Source organism: Lithobates pipiens, unplaced genomic scaffold (genome assembly GCF_037356315.1).
Source record: "Lithobates pipiens isolate NorthernLeopardFrog02 unplaced genomic scaffold, aLitPip1_a1.2 Scaffold_28, whole genome shotgun sequence".
Taxonomy (NCBI): Eukaryota; Metazoa; Chordata; class Amphibia; order Anura; family Ranidae; genus Lithobates; species Lithobates pipiens.
The window spans coordinates 73,733,904-73,758,746 of NW_027507789.1; the positions used below are offsets into that span (position 1 = coordinate 73,733,904).

Here is a 24,843-nt window from a genome sequence, read left to right on the forward strand (position 1 = left end):
CCCCGGGATCCAGGGCTTTGGTTTTTTCAACCATAAAGTTTTCTGGCAGCGTGTTTTACGGGTCCAGGAGTGAGGATCCCCCGATAAAAAGGGGCCCCGGTTCCTGAAAGTTTTTTTAACGGAGCCCACCATGAGGGGTGAAGATTGGGTCTGAGTCTGTTGGTTTTACCACAGAATCCCTGCGGTGGGAAAGGTAAGTGGAGACTACTTTTTTCCTAAAAACTCCCCCCACCTGGACAGAAGCTCTCCACCTCTCTCTGGATAGAGGGGGAAGCCAGAAATGATCGCCGGATGCCACTCCGTTTTCCACCGCCTGCGTGGCGGTTTGTCATAGCCTCCTCGCCGCCCCCCCCACACACACACGCCGATCCCATTGATGGGGGCGCGGGGGGAATACGGAAGGGGTGTCTATTGGAACACATAACGCTACTGGTAGCTCGGCTAAATCCTGGGCCTGCTGATCAGGAATAATCTTGAGCACCTGTTTAAACTGGTCTCTTAAGGATTGACATACATCAATTGCTGCTAGCACATGCTGAGTCACTGAACCTGAAAGCGAAAAAGTGTTTTTTTAAAAGGAATTCCAACTTTTTATCCGTTGGATCCTTAAGCCTTTGAGCATCGTCTACCGGACAAATCAAACTTTTATTTACAGAGCATATAGCAGTGTTAATTGCTGGTATCTCCCACTTCTTAGTGAATTTTTCCTCCATAGTATAACATGTTGAAAACTTTTTAGGAGAAAAAATGCTTATCTGGGTGATCCCAGTCAGAATACATAAGCTTTTCCAGCAATGAATGGACGGGAAAGGTATGCACAGCTTGAGGAGGATTTAGCTAACCCAAACAAGAAGTGGGCTTATCAACCGACTCAGTTAAGGGTAGCAAAAATGTGGAACGGACCATCTCAGTAAGAGATTGCACCAACAATCTATCAGATTGTGAAGCTGACCCTTCCTCCTTTGACCCCTCAGAAGAGGAGTCATCAGCCTCTTCATGGTTCCCTAAGGGAAATTCAACTTCCCCCGCCCCAAGATCCTCAGTTTGAGGGTCCTGGGTAATGGAAGGGGACCTGTCGTGTTTTTCCCCACACTGGGATGTGATTAACGCCGCTAACCTATCTTCCAAACCTATCATGGCTGAGGAAAAAAACCTCTTCAGTAATATAGACAGGGGCTGCAGTGTTGGAAACAGTTGCAACATCTGACGGCCCTGATGACTCCCTCTCACCAGCCACCTCAGATCTTTCAGGGGAGGATGCCATTGTAGAGATGAGTTTAGGCTTTTTAGAGCTTGAAGAGTCCTTCTTGAGTCCTTTTTTGGGGTGTTTCAACCTCCCCTTCTGACCATAGCCTGATGCACAAATGCAGAGGCACTACCAGAAGAAATTGTATCCACTGGTTGAGCAAATAGTCCAGCAACTGATTCTGCTATTAATGCTCAGCCTGATGCTTTAGTAAATGTGCCAAGGGAATGCCTGTGTCACCACTTCCAAGCCCCCTTTTTGCTTGTGTCCCTCTGACAATTGCAGACAGCAAAATTGAGCTTTTTAAAGCACTCAGCTCCTGGCTAGTTTTCCTTTTCACTGTGAACGGCTGTTTGGGGATGATTTGGATAAATACATCCAAAGAATTTCTGGCGGAAAAAGTACTCTTTTGCCAGTGAGGAGGACTAAACATGTTTCATTTAAACAAGCTCCTTCTCCAGTGCCAGGGGCATCAGCCTCCAGGCAGTCATGATGGCCTCCGCCATCAGGTTCAAGAGATAAACCTCAGGGTCCATCCCAGGGACAAAAGATGTCCTGGGAGAGGAAACCTACAAAACAGAATACTAAGGCCTCCTTATGAAGGGGCACCCCCACACGCTTGAGTGGGGGGAAGACTTCTTCAGTTCTCAAGGGTCTTGTAGGAAGTGTCGAGACAAATGCGTGACTTCTGCAATAGCTCTAGTGTACAAGTTAGAGTTCCGAGAGTCCCCGTATCCTCGTTTTCTCAGATCAAATGTTTCCAAGGATCCAGAGAAAAAGAAGTCTCTCAAGCACTGAACCATCTTTTCTCTCAAAAAGTAATCCATGCAAGAGCAGGGATTGGGGTTTTATTCAAACCTTTCCACGGTGCCAAAACCAAATGGAGATGTCAGACCCATTTTGGATCTCAAAGATATAAACCGGTTCCTGACTATACACTCTTTCCGCATGGAGTCAATCCGATCAGTAGTCTCCATCCTACAAGGAAGAGAACTTCTGGCATCAATCGACATCAAGGATGCATACCGCCATGTGCTGATTTTTTCCTACTGCACCTTAAGTGTTTACAAAGGTCCTGGCCTCTCCTCTAGCCAGATTAAGGGCCCAAGGTATAACGATTATAGCTTACCTAGATGATCTGCTGTTAGACCAGTCGGTATCCCGCTTAGACCGAAGTATGATCACCACAGTCAATTACCTGGAATACCTAGGTTGGATTCTCAACATAGAGAAATCCTCCTTAAAACCATCAAGGAGATTGTCAGGGCTGGCTTAGCCCTTCCTCCTCTGGGCTAATTGCCAGCTCTCTTCTCTTTCCACAGTTACCAGCTGTTCCCGATGATGCTCGTCTACCTGCCTATTTAAAGCCTTTCTGCTCACTTTTTCATTTGCCTTCACATGGATCACAAGGAACCATCTCCTGCTGTTTGTTTCAAGACTGGCTTGCTGACATCCCTCCTGGCTTCTTATCCTGCTTGCAGTTGCTCTCCTTGGCTCCCTGACTTCAGGCCTGGCTGATTACCCGATCTGGTTTATGAACTTTGGACTGGCTGACTACCCGATCTGGCTACTGGACTCTGGCTATGCTTGACTACGCTTTTTTCCATTTACCTTTTATTTTTTCTAATAAACAAGTGTGATTTGATTGTACTTCTGTCTCTGTCTGTTTCATGGTTTCTGACAGATTATAATACTTGGGTCTTATCATAGATATAGCCCAGAAAAGGGTATTCTTGCCCCAGGCAAATATTAGTGGAACTGATTCAGGTAGTCAAGACAAAGAAGAATCACTACATTTGACTTTGCATGAGGTTGTTGGGAAAGATATTGACTTCATTTAAGGCCATTCCTTATACCCAATTTCATTCAAGGCTGCTGCAAAATCGTATCCTATCGGCTTGGAACAAGAAGGTCCAGGCTCTAGATTTCTCAATGTTTCTGTCTCCAAGGGTGCGCCGGCGCCTCAGTTGGTGGTTGATAACCAAGAATCTGCAGAAGGGAAAATCCTTCCTACCAGTTACCTGGAAGGTGGTAACAACAGATGCCAGCCTTTCAGGTTGGGGGATCAGTCCTGGAAGAGGCGACTGTCCAAGGGAAATGGTCCAGATCAGAAATGACCTTATCCATCAACATTTTAGAGATTCGGGCAGTGCGCTTGGCCCTGAGGGCCTGGACATTCAGGTTACTGAATTGTCCTGTCAGGATCTAATCTGAAAATGCCCCAGCAGTGGTCTATATCAATCACCAAGGGGGCACGAGAAGTTGTGTGGCCCAGAAAGAGGTGAATCATCTCTTAACTTGAGCAGAAAACAATGTACCTTGTCTATCAGCAGTCTTCATTCCAGGAATACAAAATTGGCAGGCTGACTACTTGAGTCACCAGCAGTTGTTCCCGGGAAAATGGGCCCTTCACCCCGATATCTTCCACGCATTCATCTAAGGCTCGCCAGTTCCTAAATGTCTTGCAGGACATTTTTATTGGTCAGGTAGTAGACGCACCAACTAGAAATAAAGCGTTACTGGAGCTACTGATTACCAACAATACAGACCTGATCATGAATGTGGAAATATGGGGCAATTTAGGGAACAGCGATCACAGGTTAATTGGCTTCCGTATAAATAACACAAATAGGAAACATAAGAGGAATACAAAGACACTGAATTTCAAAAGAGCCAACTTCCCTAACTACGAACCTTACTAGAAGGCATAAATTGAGATAAAATCTTAAGAACAAAGAATGCAGAGGAGAGATGGGTTTGCTTTAAGAGCATATTAAATAAGGGCATTAGCCGATGCATCCCATTGGGTAATACATTTAAAAGAGCGAACAAAAGTCATGGATGGCTTAACTCCAGTGTAAAAATGCATATAAAAGCAAAGGAGAAGGCCTTCAAAAAATACAACGTTGAGGGATCATCATAAGCATTCAGACTTTATAAAGAATGCAACAAGAAATGTAAGGGTGCAATAAGGACGGCTAAGATAGTGTCATGGTTATGCAGTGATCTTCCTGTTTGCTTACCTCCCCTCATGTGTTCAGACTAAGAGGCCAGCCACTTCCACCTGGTGGTTTTTATAACCTCTCCTCTAAGCATGGCTCCACCCCAGGCCCTATCAGGGAACCTTTATTAACCTGTGCACTGCAAGCCAACAGTGCTGATCAACCATTGTGTATTCCTTTGTGTGTTCAGCTTCCTGTTACCTGCCGTGTGCTCTTCTGTTGTTCCGTTACAGACTTTGGCCTGTCTTTGACTATCCCTGTTTGCCTGTGATCCTGACCTTTTGGCGTGTCCCTGACTATTTCTCTCTGCTTGTGGCCCCGACCTTGGCTTTGTCCCTCACCATCCCTATCCTCCTGTTGCCTACTGTGGGTGTGAGCTGGGGGACCCTGGGGGTCGCGACCTGGAGCCAGTTGCAGCCAAGTCCATCCTCACCACTCGAGGCTCTGGTGAACACCTGCTGGCTCTTAGACTCCACGCCCCAGGGAATCTTACGCTCTAACCCCGGTGGGACCTGTCTCCCATCTGCAGCAGTCAGCCGTAGGGTCCACAACCTTGCGGTGCACTCCTGATCCCTACGGTGTGCATCTGTCACCTCGCCTCAAGGTGACCTGACAGATAGAACATGAAAGATGCATAGCGGATGAGAGCAAAAAAAATAAATCCCAAGAAATTCTTTAAGTATGTAAACAGTAAAAAAGGGAGGACAGACCATATTGGCCCCATAAAGAATGAGGAAGGACATCTGGTTACAAAGGTTGGGGAGATGGCGAAGGTGTTGAATTTATTCTTCTCCTCAGTCTTTACGAGGTAATCGGGGGGGCTTCAGTAACCAAAACTGCAGTATGGATAATGACAGAACTCTGGATGGCCTCACTCCAAAGCTAAAACGATGCTTTATTCAAATAATATTTAGGACACAGCAAATTACATCACAGCAAAAGATGCTAACAGCTGACGCGTTTAGCACTAAGGCTAGTGCTTACTCATATGTAAACTCTCGGAGGGGGTGATAAGGAACTATATACAAGATTTTAGTAATGAGAACAGTATAATTAGCAGAAATCAGCATGGATTCATGAAGAATCATTCTTGCTAAACCAATCTGCTAACCTTCTATGAGGAGGTGAGTTGCCCGCTAGATAAAGGAAGGCCCGTAGACATGGTGTATCTGGATTTTGCAAAAGCATTCGACATCGTTCCCCATAAACGTTTACTGTACAAAATAAGGTCCCTTGGCATGGACCATATGATGAGTACATGGATTGAAAACTGGCTACAAGAGCGAGTTGAGAGGGTGGTGATAAATGGGGAGTACTCGGAATGGTCAGGGGTGGGTAGTGGGGTCCCCCAGGGTTCTGTGCTGAGACCAATCCTATTTAATTTGTTAATAAATGACCTGGAGGATGGGGTAGACAGTTCAATCTCTGTATTTGCAGATGACACTAAGCTATGCAAGGCAATAACTTCTCCGCAACTTCTTGCAAAAAGATCTGGACAAATTAATGGGGTGGGCAACTACATGGCTAATGAGGTTCAATGTAGAAAATTTTAAAATAATGCATTTGGGTGACAAAAATATGAATGCTATCTATACACTGGGGGGAGAACTTATGGGGGAATCTAGGATGGAAAAGGACCTGGGTGTCCTAGTAGATGATGGGCTCAACGATGGCATGCAATACCAAGCTGCTGCTAACAAAGCAAACAGATTATTGGCATGCATTTAAAAGGGGATCAACTCCAAAGATAAAACGATAATTTTCCTGCTCTACAAGACTCTGGTCTGGCCACACCTGGAGTATGCTGTACAGTTCTGGGCACCAGTCCTCAGGAAGGATGTACTGGAAATGGAGCAAGTTATGAGGAAAGGATGTGAGCACTGAACTTATTCTCTCTATAGAAGAGACGCTTGAAAGGGGATATGATTTCAATATACAAATACCATACTGGTGACACCAAAATAGGGGTAAAACTTTTTTGCAAAAGGCAGTTTAACAAGACTCATGGCCACTCAATAAATTAGAAGAAAAAAGGTTAAACCTTAAACTACGTAGAGGGTTCTTTACTGTAAGAGCCGCAAGGATGTGGAATTCCCTTCCACAGGCGGTGGTCTCAGCGGGGGGTATTGATATTTTCTAGAAACTATTAGATAAGGACCTGAATGACCGCAATGTACAGGGATATACAATGTAATATTGACATATAATCACACACATAGGATGGACTTGTCTTTTTTCAACCTCACCTACTATGTTACTATGTAATATGCCGGAGATGGGGGATCCCAGACGTAGATCTGTTTGTGTCGAGGTTCAACAAAAAGATCGACAACTTTGTGTCAAAAACAAGGGATCCGCTAGAATGCGGAACAGATGCCTTGGTGTTCCCATGGAATCAATTTTCACAGATTTATGCATTCCCTCCTATTCTGCTGCTTCCACGATTTCTTCGCAGAGTCAAGCAGGAAGGGAAGTCTGTGATTCTTGTGGTCCATAAGATCCTGGTATGCAGAGATCAATTTAATGGTTTGGCTATTGAGACCTACATTCTGAAAAAGCATGGGCTATCAGGTTCTGTGGTATCTACCTTGATTAATGCAAGGAAACCGGCCTCCAGAATCATATATTATAGAGTCTGGAAGGCATATGTCTCCTGGTGTGAATCCAGGGGTTGGCACCCAAGGAAGTATGTCATAGGTAGAATCCTTGACTTTCTGCAGATGAGGTTAGAGATTAAACTGGCCTTGAGTACTACCAAAGGCCAGGTCTTGGCCTTATCGGTATTGTTTCAATGACCACTTGCTTCACATTGGTTTGTAGTTTTATTTAGGGGGTAATGCGGCTTAATCCTCCAGTTAGGTCACCCACGAACCCTTGGGACTTGAATCTAGTTCTGTCGGCATTGCAGAAACAGCCTTTTCTGCAAGTGCATCACCAAGCCTCCATGGCTCGAATCTGCAAGCCCACAACTTGGTATTCAGTCCATACATTTACCAGATTCTGTCAGGTGGATGTAAAAAGGCATGAGGATATTGCCTTTGGGCATAGTGTGCTGCAGGCAGCAGTATATGTCCTCTAGTCTCATGGTGTCCTACTTTTGTTGTGTCCCCCTCCCCTCAGTTGGCATTGCTTGGGGGCATCCCACATAGTAACTACTATGGCTCTGCGATGTATGATAAAGAAAATAGGATTTTTATAACAGCTTACTTGTAAAATCCTTTTCTTGGAGTACCTCACGGGACACAGAGGTCCCTCCCCTCTTCTAATACACATATATTGCTTTGCTACAAAAACGGAGGTAGTCCCAGTAGTGGGAGAGGTTATATAGGGAGTGGACTTCTTATCTTAGGGCGTGCCAGTGTCCATCACCTGAAGGTGGCCTGTAACCCACATAGTAACTACTATGGCTCTGTGTCCCATGATGTACTCCAAGAAAGGGATTTTACAGGTAAGCTGTTATACAAATCCTATTGTTTGGGGGTTCAAAGTAATTTTCTTGCAAAAAAAAATATATATTTTTTCATGTAAACAAAAAGTGTCAAAAAGGGCTTTGTCTGCAAGTGGTTAGAAGACTGGTTGATGTTTGACATAAGCTTCTAAATGTTGTGCATAAAATGCCAGGACACCTCAAAATTCATTCTGCTGATTCTCCTGAGTCCGGGGATACCTCATGTGTGAGACTTTTTGGGAGCCTAACCGCATACAGGACCCCGGAAACCAAACACCGCCTTCAGGATTTCTATGGGTGTAAATTTTTGATATCACTCACTTACCTACCACAGTTTTGAAGGTGTTAAAATTCCAAGATAGCACAACCCCCCCCCCCCCCCCCATGACATTTTGGAAAGTAGACACCCCAAGCTATTTGATGACAGGCATGTTGAGTCGTTGCTATCTTGTCATTTTATGGCCTCTAAAACTGTGATAGGTAGTAAGGAAGGGAAATCACCATTTTACGCCCTTAGAAAGCCTGAAGGCGGTGCTTGGTTTTCAGGGTCCTGTATATGGCTAGGTTCCAAAAAAGTATCACATGGTACCCCCGTGCTCAGGAGAAGCAGCAGAATGTATTTTGGGGGGTGTAATTTCACATATGCCCATGGCATTTTTGAGCAATAGATCATTTATTGACAACATGTACATAAAAAAATTAAATTTTCCTTGTGGCAAAATATTAAATATTCCATGGACTCAGCATGCCTATAAGCAAATAGACTGGGGTGTCTACTTTCCAAAATGGTGTCATTTCGGGGTATTTTTTGCTATCTTGGCATTGTGGTTTTCAGGGTCATGTACAGGGCTAGGCCCCCATAAAATCCTACACATGAGGCATCCCCAGGAGAAGCAGCAGAATGTATTTTGGGGTGTAATTCCACATATAACCATGGCACGTGTGTGCAATATATCATTTAGTGACAACTTTATGTATTCTTTTTTGTTGCCATTTTTCAATCACTTGTGACAAAAAGTTAAATATTCAATGGGCTCAACATGCCTCTCAGCAATTTCGGGGGGGATGTACTGCCCTGACATTTTAGCACCCCACCAGAAATGAGAGACAGTCATAAACTAAAAGCTACATAAATTCCAGAAAATGTACCCTAGTTTGTAGACGCTATAACTTTTGCGCAAACCAATAAATATATGCTTATTGACTTTTTCTTTTTTTTACCAAAGACATTTTGGCCTAAATGTATGACTAAATTGAGTTTATTGAATTTATTTTTATAAGAAAAAGTAGAAAATATATATTTTTTTCAAAACTTTTGTTTCCGTTTATATCGCAAAAAATAAAAATTGCAGAGGCAATCAAATACCATCAAAAGAAAGCTCTATTAGTAGGAAAAAAAAGGATGCAAATTTAGTTTGGGTACAGCATTGCATGACCGCGCAATTACCAGTTAAAGCAGTACAGTGCCAAATTGTAAAAAGTGCTTTGCTCATTGAGCAGCCAAATCCACCAGGGCTGAAGTGGTTAATTCTGCACAGAGAAGCCCCGACCCTCTTTTTCTGGGGTCCCTCGCCTGCGTTCCAGGCCTCTCCTCTTCAGCGTGTGTGTTCGCTCCAGAGCCACCCAGTCTGTGCACACTGACCCAAATTATAAGCACAACTGTATATATATATATATATATATATATATATATTGTGAGGGGGTTCGCTCGGTAGCGGGTGTGTGTGACCCCCTGGATGGGTTCACAACACAAAGTCAGGCACAGCAGACAGCGGTGTAGGTGCAAAAAACAAAAGATCCGGTTTATTTAGGCTACATGCAGTGATATATATAACAGCCAAACAAAATAAAACAAGAAAATAAATCCTGGTCAGCTTGACCTCTAACTACACACGTAGACTCCCTGTCTAACAACTGGGTGCAGCCTTGTGCTGCCCCAGTCCCTGTCTCTATTGTAGGGGGTTTGCCACACAGGCGTTAACTCACCGCACAGAACAGATCTCAGACTCCCCAGCCTATACACACAAAACTGGTTCCAGGATGGAGCATCTCCCTATGCATGCTGGGGGTTTTTGTAGAGGCCTTAATGAGCCCACTTAATTCAGCTGGGCTCATTAACTCTTCCCCTCTAATTGTAAAAGTCTGCATAAAGCCTGAATCTAGGACACACATATTTACCATCCTGGATACAACCAGGTGACTTTACCTGCCTGCTGCCACATACCCCCCCCTCTTGTTTCAACATTGGGGTTGTAACACCAGCAGTCAGACACGCATGTATCCGAGACAAAGCATCCACATTCCCCATTTTAACACCAGGGCGATGCTTAACTGTAAAGTTAAATTCCTGTAGGGCTAGGAACCACCTATTTACCCTTCTATTGGTCTCCTTGTTCTGAGCCATCCACTTTAAAGGAGCGTGATCAGTCACCAGGTCAAAGTGCCTACCTAGCAGATAGTACCGAAGGGAATCTAGAGCCCACTTCACTGCTAAACATTCCTTCTCAATCGTGGAGTAATTTACCTCATGGGACTTTAACTTCCTGCTGAGGTAAATGACTGGGTGCTCTTCCCCGTTCCAGACCTGGGATAACACTGCTCCTAACCCAACGTCTGATGCATCAGTTTGTACAACAAAGTCCTTAGAGAAGTCTGGTGAGTACAACACTGGCTGGCTACATAAGGCTGTTTTTAAGGACTGAAATGCTTCCTCAGCCTCTGGGGACCATTTAACCATAACCGACTCTTTCCCTTTTGTCAGGTTGGTGAGGGGCACAGCCTGAGAAGCAAAATGGGGAATGAATCGTCGATAATAGCCAGCGATTCCCAGAAAGGCTCGTACCGGTTTCTTGCTGTTGGGACGTGGCCAACTCTGTATGGCCTCGACTTTATTGACTTGGGGTTTTATCACCCCCCTCCCAATAGTGTACCCAAGATATTTGGCCTCCTCCTGTCCAATGGTACACTTCTTTGGATTTGCCGTAAACCCAGCTTCCCGGATAGAGTCTAGGACTGCTTGTACTTTTGGCAAATGTGAGACCCAGTCTGTGCTATGGATAATCACATCATCCAGGTAAGCTGCAGCATATTTCTGATGGGGCCTCAGAATCTTATCCATTTTCCGCTGGAATGTTGCCGGTGCATTCTGTAACCCAAACGGCATTCTCTTATATTGGAATGCCCCATCTGGGGTTACAAACGCAGTTTTCTCCTTGGCCGACTCGGCCAGGGGAATTTGCCAATACCCTTTGGTGAGATCAAGAGTTGTCATATATCGGGCTGTTCCCAGCCGGTCAATCAACTCATCTATACGTGGCATGGGGTAGGTGTCAAATTTTGTAACTTTATTTAATTGTCTAAAATCGTTACAAAACCGCCAGCTCCCATCAGGTTTGGGCACTAGTACAATAGGACTGGACCAGTCACTCTGGGACTCCTCTATCACACCCAATTCCAGCATCCTTTGAACCTCCCCACGTATTGCCTCCCGTCGGGCCTCTGGTATTCTATAAGGTTTTAGTTTTACCCTTTCTCCTGGCGGGGTGATAATGTCATGCTCTACGCCAGATGTTTGTCCCGGAAGCTCAGAGAAAATCTCTTTGTTACGAAGTACAAACTCTTTAACCTCCTGTTGTTGGGGTTTCGATAAGGTGTCTGCTATTCCAACCTCAGGAACTAAGCAATCAGGCTGTACTTGTGACAAAGTCTCTGCGACTAGGGATTCCCTATCCCTCCAGGCTTTCAGCAGATTGACGTGATAGATCTGCTCCGGCTTTCGCATTCCTGGCTGTCTAACCCTGTAGTTCACCTCACTCATTTTTTCAATTACTTCATATGGACCTTGCCATTTGGCCAGAAATTTGCTTTCAACCGTAGGGACTAGCACCAAGACCCTATCCCCCGGGGAAAAAGTACGGGTCTTGGCCCCACGGTTGTACACTCTCTGCTGTGCTAACTGCGCTTGGGTTAAATGTTCCTTTACAATTGGCATTACCTGTGCAATTCTATCTTGCATTAGGGCGACGTGCTCAATCACACTCCTGTGAGGAGAACTCTCATTTTCCCAAGTTTCCTTGGCGATATCCAGCAGCCCTCTTGGGTGTCTCCCATAGAGCAACTCGAAGGGGGAGAAACCCGTAGAGGATTGGGGTACCTCCCTAATGGCAAACATCAGATAGGGTATCAGACAATCCCAATTCTTTCCATCTCTATCCACCACCTTCTTTAACATTTGTTTTAGGGTTTTGTTGAATCTTTCAACCAACCCATCTGTTTGGGGGTGATACACAGATGTACGCAATTGCTTCACTTTGTACAACTTGCATAATTCTTTCATAACCCGGGACATAAAGGGTGTACCTTGGTCCGTAAGCAGTTCCTTACAAATACCCACGCGGCTAAAAACAAGGGATAGCTCTTTGGCTATGGTTTTGGCCGAGGTATTTCGGAGAGGAATTGCTTCCGGATAACGGGTGGCATAGTCCAATATAACCAAAATGTACTGATGCCCCCTAGCAGACTTCATTATCGGACCTACCAAATCCATTGCGATCCTCTCAAAGGGGACCTCAATGATAGGAAGAGGTACCAGTGGGTTATGGAAATGTGGCATAGGTGCCGACTTCTGACACACAGGGCAGGAGGAACAATACTTTTCTATTTCCTTCATGACCCCAGGCCAATAGAATCTCTGCAATACCCTCTCTCTGGTTTTCTCTGTCCCCAGATGACCTCCCAGAATGTGTCCATGAGCCAATTCTAACACCAACTTCCTGTAAGGTTTGGGCACTACAAGTTGCTCAATGGTTTCTTCTGCCCTTTGAGCCACTCGATATAGCAGGTCCCTTTCCATAGTGAAGTAAGGATAAGGGCAAGTCTTATCTGGGTTCACTAACTCGCCATCTATTTTCACCACATTTTCCCGTGCCTTTATTAGGGTGGGGTCTTTTAACTGTTCTGTGGCAAAATTTTCCCTGTGAACCTCAAGATCCGAAAACTCCACAGACGGCATGTTTTCATCTGAGGATGTTGGCTCCTCCCCAGTTTCTCGAGTTTCCCCCGCCAATACCGACAAGGGAAATTCAGGAGAGTCCTCACCACTCCCAGAGGAATTCTGGTCATCTTCCTGGTTTATAGGGGCACCAATGGGGGCCTCAGAACAATCCCAGAATTCCCAGAATTTTGGAAAATCCCTTCCCACAATAGCATCATGTGGTAACTGAGACACTAACCCCACCTGATGAGAGAGGTTACCTTTGGGGGTCTCAAAAAACACTGAAGTTACAGGATACTCTCGGGTGTCCCCATGCACACAAATAACAGCCACCCTGTTCTTCCCAGAGACCTCTGTAGTAACTAATTCAGCTTTTATCAATGTTACCAGGCTACCTGAATCTAGCAACACATCAACATGTCTACCATTAATACACATTTTACATAAATGTTTCTCAGGTCCCCGAATGGCAGTGCATGCAACTGTCGCAAACAGCGACTGACGTCTCTCCCTTATAAAGTCACATTGCATAGGCTCATCCACAACTGGGCAATTGGCTGCAATATGTCCCTCTTGCCGGCAGCGGTAGCAAATAATTTTTTTCGCTGCCTCTTGCAGCATGGGCTTCCTGGGCTGCTCCCGCCAGACCTTAGGTAGAACTCCCACCCTCTCACTCTCTCCACCCTCACCCCTTGGAGTCATCTTACCCGCCACTGGGGATGATCTGGTCTTAGGGGGGAAAAGTCCGTGAGTCCCTGGAAGAGGTGGTCAAGTTCTCTGTAGCCAAGTACCTCTCAACCAGATCCACAAGTTTATCTGCATTTTCTGGGTCTCCATGGCTTACCCATTTTTGGATGGCAGTAGGAAGGGCTCTCAGGAAACAATCCATAACAACACGTTCCACAATGTTTGGTGCGGTCAAAGTCTCTTCCTGCTCAGGTGAATGAGGTCATACATTTGAGACCTGGGGGGTTTTCCAACCTGAAAAGTCCAGTTATGCACACGCTGAGCCCGGACTGCCAGGGTGACACCCAGCCGTGCCAATATTTCTGCTTTTAGCACCACATAGTCTTTTGCTTGGTCAGGCTCTAGGTCATAATAAGCTTTCTGCGATTCCCCAGTTAACAGAGGGGCCACCAGTCCAGCCCATTGCTCCTTAGGCCACTTTTCCCTTTCAGCAGTCCTTTCAAATGTGGTCAAAAACACCTCCGGATCATCCTCTCCAGTAATTTTTGTCAGTAAACGGCTCACACCAAAAGATGCGGTATTATTGTAACCACTTGCTTCATTGGTCTGCGGACGTTGCTGTATTAATGTCTCTATTTTCTGTTGAAAATTCTGCTCTTGCTTCTGCAACAGGTCTATGAAGCGGGCTTCAGATCGCTGCTGGGCTTGTTGCTGAGCTTCCAAACTCTGCTGCAAAGTTGCATTTGTCTGCTGCTGATTTGCATTTGCCTGCTGCTGGGCTTGTTGTTGAGCTGCAAGTCTCTTTTGTAAACCTGCATTTATTTGCTGCTGGTTTGCATTTGCTAGAGCCAGCTGTCTCAGTATCTCCTCCTTGCTGGCCTTAACAAAAAAAAAAAAAAAAACTGCCAAAATTCTCCACCAACTGTGAGGGGGTTCGCTCGGTAGCGGGTGTGTGTGACCCCCTGGATGGGTTCACAACACAAAGTCAGGCACAGCAGACAGCGGTGTAGGTGCAAAAAACAAAAGATCCGGTTTATTTAGGCTACATGCAGTGATATATATAACAGCCAAACAAAATAAAACAAGAAAATAAATCCTGGTCAGCTTGACCTCTAACTACACACGTAGACTCCCTGTCTAACAACTGGGTGCAGCCTTGTGCTGCCCCAGTCCCTGTCTCTATTGTAGGGGTTTGCCACACAGGCGTTAACTCACCGCACAGAACAGATCTCAGACTCCCCAGCCTATACACACAAAACTGGTTCCAGGATGGAGCATCTCCCTATGCATGCTGGGGTTTTTTGTAGAGGCCTTAATGAGCCCACTTAATTCAGCTGGGCTCATTAACTCTTCCCCTCTAATTGTAAAAGTCTGCATAAAGCCTGAATCTAGGACACACATATTTACCATCCTGGATACAACCAGGTGACTTTACCTGCCTGCTGCCACAATATATATATATATATATATATATATATATAATTTTTTTTTTTTTTTAAACACTTGTGCCAGTATTCCTACTAGTGTGAAATTGATTATTTTGACACTGGAGTCAAAATATGCTATGCATTTTTACTTGCTGCTTCACAAAAAAACATCTCCTTGCAGCTTACAAACACAGGACACAGTGATCTCCTTCTCCCTTAGGATTTTAACCACTTGCTTACTGGGCACTTAAACACCCTTCCTGCCCAGACCAATTTTCAGCTTTCGGTGCTCTCACACTTTGAATGACAATTACTCAGTCATGCAACACTGTACCCAAATGAATTTTTTGTCCTTTTTTTCCCCACAAATAGAGCTTTCTTTTGGTGGTATTTGATCACCTCTGGGGTTTTTATTTTTTGCGCTATAAATAAATAAAAAACGCATATTTCTTTGTTTCTGTGACAGAATTATGCAAATTATTAATTTTTCTTCATAAATTTTGGCCACAATTTATACTGCTACATATCTTTGGTAAAAATAACCCAAATTAGTGGATATTATTTGGTCTTTGTGAAAGTTAGAGAGTCTACAAGCTGTGGTGCGAATCGCACAAAATTGATCACATCTGATGTACTGGTGGCCTATCTCACTTCTTGTGACCTGAACAAGTCAGGAAAGTACAAATACCCCCCAAATGACCCCTTTTTGGAAAGTAGACATTCCAAGGTATTTAGTAAGAGGCATAGTGAGCTTTTTGATGTTGTCATTTTTTTCCCACAATTCTTTGCAAAATTAAGATTTTTCATTTTTTTTTCTCCACAAAATTGTCATTGTAATAGGTTATTTCTCTCACGTGGCATGTGTATACCACAAATGACACCCCCCAAAAAATTCTGCTACTCCTCCTGAGTATTACAATACCACATGTGTGGGACTTTTTCACAGCGTGGCCACATAGAGAGGCCCAACATGCAGGTAGCGCCATCATGTGTTCTAGGAACATAAATTACACATCTAACTTGTTGACTATTTATTACACTTTTGAAGCACCAGGACAATGACACGTGACACTGATGACAGATGGCACTGATACGTGGCAATAATGACACTTATACATGGCACTGATGACACGTGGCACTGATGACAGATGGCACTAATATGTGGCACTGATGACAGATGGCACTAATATGTGGCACTGATGACACGTGGCACTTATACGTGGCACTGATGACACGTGGCACTAATACGTGGCACTGATGACACGTGGCACTAATACGTGGCACTAATATGTGCCACCGATGACAGATGGCACTGATACATGGCACCGATGACGCGTGACACTGATGACAGATGGCACTGATAAGTGGCATTGATGACACGTGACACTGGCAACATATTGCCCGTGACACTGACAGGTGGCACTGATGACAAATGGCACTGATGACAGATGGCACTAATACGTGGCACTGATGACAGATGGCACTATGTGGCACTGATGACATGTGGTACTGATGACAGATGGCACTTATACGTGGCACTGATGACAGATGGCACTGGGGACAAATGGCACTGATAACAGATGGCACTGGGGGCAGGTGGCACTGGGAGCAGGTAGCACTGGGGTGGATGGCACTGGGGGCAGGTAGCACTGGGGTGGATGGCACTGGGGGCAGGTAGCACTGGGGTGGATGGCACTGGGGGCAGGTAGCACTGGGGTGGATGGCACTGGGGCGGATGGCACTGCTGGGGGAGGATGGCACTTTTTTTTTTTCCTTTTTTTTTTTTTTTTAACTTGAGGCAGAACGGCTGCCGCTGCAGCCGCTCATCTCTCCCCTCTCACACTGTCTGTGTGAGGAGGGAGAGCGGCGCTGAGAGATGATCTCATATGTTTACATATGAGATCATCTCCCATTGGACACGCCGATCACGCTGTAAACGGCCGCTGTGATTGGCCGTTTACAGCGATCTGTGTTTGCCTGTCCCCGGGGGACACGGCGAACACAGAACTTCCGCGATGCGCGCCCGCGGCGGCACGCATCGCGGAAGTAAACATCAGGACGTCCAGGGACGACCACCCGGACGAACGCGCCTGCTCTACGGCCGTCATTCGGCTATAGGGCGGGCGCGAGGTGGTTAAGGACTTTCTAAAATTCTTAAACCTCTATCTATTCAACATGAGGGCTATAGGCTGGGTTATACAAGGTTGGCATTTTTTCTGTCCCACACTGAATTAGAAAGAAAAGTATTCACTGAGTATAAAGGAAGAATGGCTGACTATTTTTACATATGGATAGTTGGAGAATTTGTTACATGGTTGTTTGATGTGCAGGCAGTGAAGTCAAACATCTTTTGGGCTGATCAAATATTGTAACTCTTATTTAAATTGATATTACTTCTTCTCAATTAGACAACATACTTAGACACTGAAAAAAACCAAATACTCACATGCAATGATCCCAGCAAGACCATCATCGTGTACATGAGGGAATACTGGAAGACAGAGATAACATTGGTCAATGAGCAGAAGCCATAAACTGAATGCATCCAGAGCATGGTTACAAATAAAAATCAAATAAATAGGAGCACTGGTTAAAGTTTGTAAGGAGGAGCTTTCATTCTCCTATAACTGTCCTATAAGGCTGCATGACTCCTGAACCCCTGTCTGGACAGGACTGATTGGCCCTGTGCTGATCATATGCACCCTCCCCCCCTCAAGAAAAAAAAAAAACTCTAGAAATACACATCAAATTGAGCATGAGCAGAGTCCCCCCAAGGCTCTGTACTATCAGAAGATGTATTGGGGACCTTGGAAGTAGGGGATGATTAGAGATCAGATCAGCCTTTTTACACAATGTGCAGGACTAACCCCCTAACCACAGTGAGTATAACAAGCATGCTTTACTGCATATACAGACTGATTTTACTGTCATGGGTTTAGTAACTTTATGTTTGGTAGGCCAAGTGTGATTCAGCTCTGCAGGATCTTTTTTGAGATGTTTATAAATATTAACAAATCACTTTGAATATGATTTGGAAGATACATTTAGGCAAAATATTGGACCTGCAGTCTGTTCATGGCAGAAAACATCTGCAAGCTGATTTCAAAAAACAAACATGGAAGGCTAGTGCTAGGAGACAAGGGTCCTTTAATTTATCCATCATTTCATCACCTTGCAAAACATGAAAATAACCTAAATTCTCCAGCTTACACATGTCTACTGATCCTGGTATGAATTATAGCTAACTATCAGTAAATCGGTTCATCTTGTATAACTTCCCAACTCTAAACATTGTAAGGGGTTCACTCCAAGTGTAGAACTTTAAGGACACCGCCACTTGCTGTTTCTTCTATTTAAGGGCTTTGTTTGCCCATTTTATTAAAAGAAAGTTCAGCAAACATAAACATAGGTTTCCCTCACAGGGGTTTTCAGCATTTCTTGTCCTTCAACATAGACAAAATTCAGCCCTTTTCTGGCTTGTACTTGCAGCACCGGCGCTCTGGCCTTACACTCCAGGCCCTTGTCTGTGTCCTACAGACTGTTCACTGACCAACTTGAGGCACAGAGCTAGAAGCCTCTTGATGCACTGGCTCCCATGCGGAGCCCTCCTACAAATAGCCCAGCACACACCTGCACAGTCAGTGTGATGGTGATTCTCAAAATCAGACCCAGGACTGTGGATTTCATCCCACCCGGCTCTCTAAGAAATCCCAGAGCTCCAGGTCCCAAAGTGGACCTCATTTCTAAGAAATTAGGAAACTGAAAAGCCAGTTTCCTCCCAAATATGCAAATCCCCTGGAGCCCCTCAACCTGCCGGGGTGAGAATCATGCGTCATTACCCTGGTGGAGTACCACAACATGTACAAATGGACAGCTGTCAACATTCTAAAACAATTTCCAGGGAAACCTTTTTGCTGTGGACTATCCACGTGAGCCTTGACAGCTGCCAGGGTGGAGGGCTGATTGTGACAGACTCACCTGGGACAGAGACTTTTGGAAGGAACTGAATGCTAGCCTCTCACCTACCGACCATGGGCCCTGGCATTTGAGGAAGCTACAAGCATTTAGGAAGATATTCTGTTATGTAATGCAAAAGGACATTATTAAGGAGGGGTATTGTCTTGTTTTGTTGGTTGTTAGCAGCGGTTGGAATATCTGATATCTATATTCAGTTTGGTAGGAAGCAGTATATGATGAAAGCACTCAAGCGGAGTGTGGGACGTTTGGTCACACTGATATCTTGCACAATCCTGACTGCTGCACTCCCACCACACAAAATACATCATGCACAAGTGCTTAACACACAGCACAGAGTCATAGCATTCTGGGAAAAAAAAAAACAAAAAAAAAAAAAGCAAAGAACTCTTTCCTAGGAACCCCCCCCCCCCCCCTCCCTTCCAAAAAAAAGGTAAATCATCCCACCCTACCTTTTTTTAACCTCTTTTTATTGCACAAGTTAGTGACAAGTTACAAACATACCATTTACAATAGCAGATCAAATTGAGTCCTCAAACCAATTACCCTCACAGTGTAAACTAAAAACCAACAAACAAAATATTACAAAAAAATAAAACTGACAAATTTCTGTTGCTCACTTCATCGCTTCACAGCCAAAATGTGGACACTATGTGGCTATTATAAGTATACCCATGATGACATTTTCATCTTATGCATAGTACACACGATCAGAAAATCGGATGAAAAAATACCGCTTTCGAAGTGATCGTACGATAATCTGATTGTTAGTACACAGCTTTCAAGAGCCAGAACAAACTGTTTTCGTTCAATCAGATACATTATGCGTCTGAAAAAATCCAAGACCACACATACTCAGAAATGAAAGAATACATTACAATACAACACAATACTTCCAAAGTTGTAATCTGTTGTATGAGAATTTTCATTACTTTAGTAACCTGTTCTTTTTTGATATGAGACTAGTATGCCAAAAAAAGACTGACGATCATTTGTCCGATATTCGTGATAAATTACACCATACGCCCCAAATGTTATGATACTTCCTAGAACACTATGTTCATACATAATTTTTTTTTTTCAAATGGTAAAATTTGATCAACTGACTTCAGCTACTGACAAATCATGAGGGTGAAGGCTACATCTACCTAAGAACAATTTGTTTAAAATTTTAATGTGTCTAGGCCAAGCTTCATCATCCAACAGCCCTAGTAAATAAACCTCTGGTACCTATGGGACAGGACTAGACAGAATAGATCACAGTTTGTCCAAGCCCTACTTCCAATAACATGCTATTTCAGAGCAAAATTATATAAGATGTAGAAAATCTGCCCCGAGTTTATGACAAAGTATACAATTTGAAGTGGGCATACACCTTATTACATACAGATGACATGGACTGAGATATGTTTGATGTGTAATATATACAGTAACTGAATCAATTTATTATTGGCTGCAGGTGATACTAGTAAATGTGATGAACAGATCTCATCCCAGTTCTTGTCCAACGGAGCACTATATACCTTAGCCTGCAACAAATGCGAATAGAGCATAGATATTAACCCTTTCAGCTCCTGAGATCGCAACACCCCAATAGCAGGGTGATTTGATATCTTGGGATTCTGAGTACCGAATTGAACCTGGAGGGTATGTTGAAGCTGTAAGTATTTGTAAAAATAACCTATGTGACAAGTTATATTTCCTACATAAATAATCAAATGGACAGTTCTATGACAGTGGCGGCCCGTGCGTTGTGGCGAACGGGCGCCTCACCCCCCTGACACCTCCGCCACCCTCCCTATTCATGTGCCCAGCCCCCTTTTCAGGACTCCGGACACATGAAATACTATGACGGGGATAGGCGGGGGTGGGGGTATTTTGAAGCACGTGATTAGAGCCAGAGGCTCTAAAAGGCTTCAAAATAGGATGGGCTTGGGGCACAGAGAACTGTGTCTTGATCCCAACCTGTTGTGTGGCATAGCGAATTAATTTGCTATTTTCACACTAATGTTCCACCCTGCCAATCAGCAGGCAGGTCAGTGAGACTATTGGATGCCTAACACTTTGGCAGAAGAGAAGACACGGCGGAGGAAGCCTGAGGAGCCGAGCAGACACAGTAGCCACAGCCGCCGCTTCCCGCCGAGGAGGAGAGCTACGCCACATAAGTGGTAAGTGCCAGCCACAGGGGGGTTAGTGAAGTTACAGCCGAACCAGGGAATGCGCCTGGCTGCATTTGACAGACACGAGTGGCTGCATATTATGGGCACAAGTGGCTGCATATGACGGCACAAGTTGCTGCATATGATGGGGCACAAGTGGCTGCATATGATGGGGCACAGTGGCTGCATATGATGGGCACAGTGAGGCTGCAATTGAAGGGGGGGTTTCAGTATTTTTCAGTTTGTTTGCACCACCCCAAAAATTTTGAGCATCAGCCGCCACTGATGATCATACATCTGTGCTAACGTTACTATATGCCTCTGTTTCCAAAACTTACAATCCAAACATGTACATAACTGGTCTAAAGAAGTATTATTCCAAATGGGCACTTCTAGGGGAGTATCAGTAAACCAGCTAATTTCTTAGCCTCCCTCCATTCAGACTTTGACAAGGATGAGAGGAATTTTCACTCTAGGTAAGTGGGAGGATTGTGCTTCCAACCCAACTAGGAGGTCAGCCACCTGAAGGATCGATAGCAGCTGCTCCTGCATCACCCACATCCACAGATGCTTCATTTGGCCTCCCTACCTTAAAGTTAAAATAAACCCTTCAATACTTGCCTCCCCCCTCCAGTGATACAGTGATACAACATTCTCAAGATCCCCTGCCGGCGGTGACATCTTGTGACAGGCTTCTTATAAGTTCAGGTCCTTCAGCCATCTTGATGCCAGGATGACATAACTCACGTGCACATGTGTACACTCTAAAGCATCTTGAAAAGAGGAAGGTAAGAAGCCCTTTGTGTAGAAGAGACATAAGATGCCCTCCCCGAGATCATCCCAACTTTGACCTACGGCACAGCAAGGAAAGATGAAGGGCTTCCCACAGTGTCTAGTCACCACAAGGCTACGAAGGGAGAATAAGCAAGCCTGAGGAACGAGAAAGTGTTGGCTGTGAAGTGGAGGAATAGGAAAGATGTGTACATCATGTCCACCATCCACAATTACACCTCGATGGAACATCACAGAAGACGCGGTCCCATTTAAAAGCCTGGGTGTATCCACGAGTAAATGTTCATGGAGGGGGTAGATTTAAACAATCAAATGCTGCAGCCCTATCTTTTAACGTGAAAGTCCCACTTCTGGTATAAAAAAGTTGCAATTGACTTTTTCCATTTGGCTATTTATAACGCATACGTAACGTAATACGTAACCTATCAAAAATCTACGGAAATACCCAACACCTTCCTTAACCACTTGCCGACCGCCGCACGCCGATGTACGTCGGCAGAATGGCAGGGGCAGGCATAAGGGCTTACATGTACGTCCTTGCCTGCCCGCCGGTCGGGGGCCCGATCGGGCCCCCGCCCGGTGCCTGCGGCGGTCGGTATTCGTTCGGGAGCGATCCCGGACGAGGGGACGGCCATTCATTCATGGCCACCCCCTCGCGATCGCTCCCGGCGAATGAAAATGTCCGGTGACATCACTTCCTCTCCTGTAATGTAAACACAGGAGAGGAGGTGATGTATTCTCTCCTCCGTGTCGGTAGTTTTCGTTCCGGCACCGAGGAGAGAGGTTCGGTGAGTTGCACCAACACACCCCACATACAGTAGAACATGCCAGGCACACTCACACCCCCCCTTTACCCCCCGATCACCCCCCAATTACCCCTGCCCCCCCAGTCACAGTGACACCAATTGCTTTTTTTTTTTTTTTTTTTTATTTTTTTTGCATTGGTGTCATTTGTGACTGTAGTAACTGTTAGGGCAGTTAGGGTTAGCCCCCTTTAGTTCTAATGTGCCCCCCTAACCCCCCCAATAAAGGTTTAACCCCGTGATCACCCCCCGTCGCCAGTGTCACTAAGGCTGGGTTCACATTGCAGCGGTTTATGAGAACGAATGTGATTCGCACCGCACTGCAGTGCAAATCACATCCGATCTCTGTGCGATTCGAGTTCAGCCATACAGATAGTATGGCTGAATTCGTGTCGCACCCGCCGCAAATTCGCACGGGACCCTTTTTTTGGCCCGCAGCAGAATCGGATCGCATGGGTGTTCACACCATGCGATCCGAGTTTGCAGATCGCACTGCGATATGCGAACTGATCTGGGGGTGTCATTAACATTTCACTGACACTCCCAGCAGTTCGCATAGAGCAGTGTGAACTGCCGCCGGGAGGCATGCGATGCGGGAACCCGCCGCGGATTCATGGCGTTCCCGCATCGCTCCAGTGTGAACCCAGCCTAATAAGCGATAGTTTTTCTGATCGCTGTATTAGTGTCACAGGTGACGCTAGTTAGGCAGGTAGGTATTTAGGTTCGCCGCAGCTTTTTATAGCGCCAGGGACCCCCATATACTACCGCATAAAGCCCCCTGATTGCCCCCTAGTTAACCCTTTCACCAGTGATCACCATATAACTGTTACAGGTGACGCTGGTTGGTTAGTTATTTTTTTATAGTTTCAGGGCACCCGCCATTTATTACCTAATAAAGGTTTAACCCCCTGATCACCCGGCGGGTGTCATTTGTGACTGTAATAACTGTTAGGGCAGTTAGAGTTAGCCCCCTTTAGTTCTAAGGTACCCCCCTAACCCCCCCAATAAAGGTTTAACCCCGTGATCACCCCCCGTCGCCAGTGTCACTAAGGCTGGGTTCACATTGCAGCGGTTTATGAGAACGGATGTGATTCGCACCGCACTGCAGTGCAAATCACATCCGATCTCTGTGCGATTCGAGTTCAGCCATACAGATAGTATGGCTGAATTCGTGTCGCACCCGCCGCAAACTCGCACGGGACCCTTTTTTTGGTCCGCAGCAGAATCGGATCGCATGGGTGTTCACACCATGCGATCCGAGTTTGCAGATCGCACTGCGATATGCGAACTGATCTGGGGGTGTCATTAACATTTCACTGACACTCCCAGCAGTTCGCATAGGGCAGTGTGAACTGCCGCCGGGAGGCATGTGATGCGGGAACCCGCCGCGCATTCGTGGCGTTCCCGCATCGCTCCAGTGTGAACCCAGCCTAATAAGCGATCGTTTTTCTGATCACTGTATTAGTGTCACAGGTGACGCTAGTTAGGCAGGTATTTAGGTTCGCCGCAGCTTTTTATAGCGCCAGGGACCCCCATATACTACCGCATAAAGCCCCCTGATTGCCCCCTAGTTAACCCTTTCACCAGTGATCACCATATAACTGTTACAGGTGACGCTGGTTGGTTAGTTATTTTTTTTATAGTTTCAGGGCACCCGCCATTTATTACCTAGTCTCACTAGTGTACCCCTAAATTTAGGGGTGTCTACTTTCCAAAATGGGGTCATTTGGGGGGGGGGGGGGGGTTTGTGCCATCTTGGCATTTTATGGCCTTCAAAACTGTAACGCCCTTAGAAAGCCTGAAGGCCGTGTTTGGTTTTCGGGGCCCCGTACGCGGCTAGGCTCCCAAAAAGTCCCACATATGTGGTATCCCCGTACTCAGGAGAAGCAGCAGAATTTATTTTGGGGTGTCATTTCACATATGCCCATGGCATGCGTGAGCAATATATCATTTAGTGACAACTTTGTGAAAAAAAAAAAAAAACGTTTGTAATTTTCCCGCAACTTGTGGCAAAATATAAAATATTCCATGGACTCAACATGCCTCTCAGCAAATAGCTTGGGGTGTCTACTTTCTAAAATGGGGTCATTTGTGGGGGTTTTGTGCCATCTTGGCATTTTATGGCCTTCAAAACTGTAATAGGTAGTGAGGAGTGAAGTCAAATATTTACGCCCTTAGAAAACCTGAAGGCGGTTCTTGGCTTTCGGGGCCCCGTACGCGGCTAGGCTCCCAAAAAGTCCCACATATGTGGTATCCCCGTACTCAGGAGAAGCAGCAGAATTTATTTTGGGGTGTCATTTCACATATGCCC

General features: G+C 45.3%; 1 protein-coding gene across 3 annotated transcripts in view; it reads right to left on the bottom strand.

The window, feature by feature from the left end:
- Positions 1 to 24,843, bottom strand: part of CNTNAP1 (contactin associated protein 1) — a 525,816-nt gene that overhangs the window by 24,980 nt on the left and 475,993 nt on the right. For all 3 annotated transcript variants that reach the window (XM_077459411.1, XM_077459410.1, XM_077459412.1), the window contains one exon: positions 17,250 to 17,294. In XM_077459411.1, coding sequence (XP_077315537.1) covers positions 17,250 to 17,294 — 45 coding nt within the window. The remainder of the gene's footprint in view (positions 1 to 17,249; positions 17,295 to 24,843) is intronic.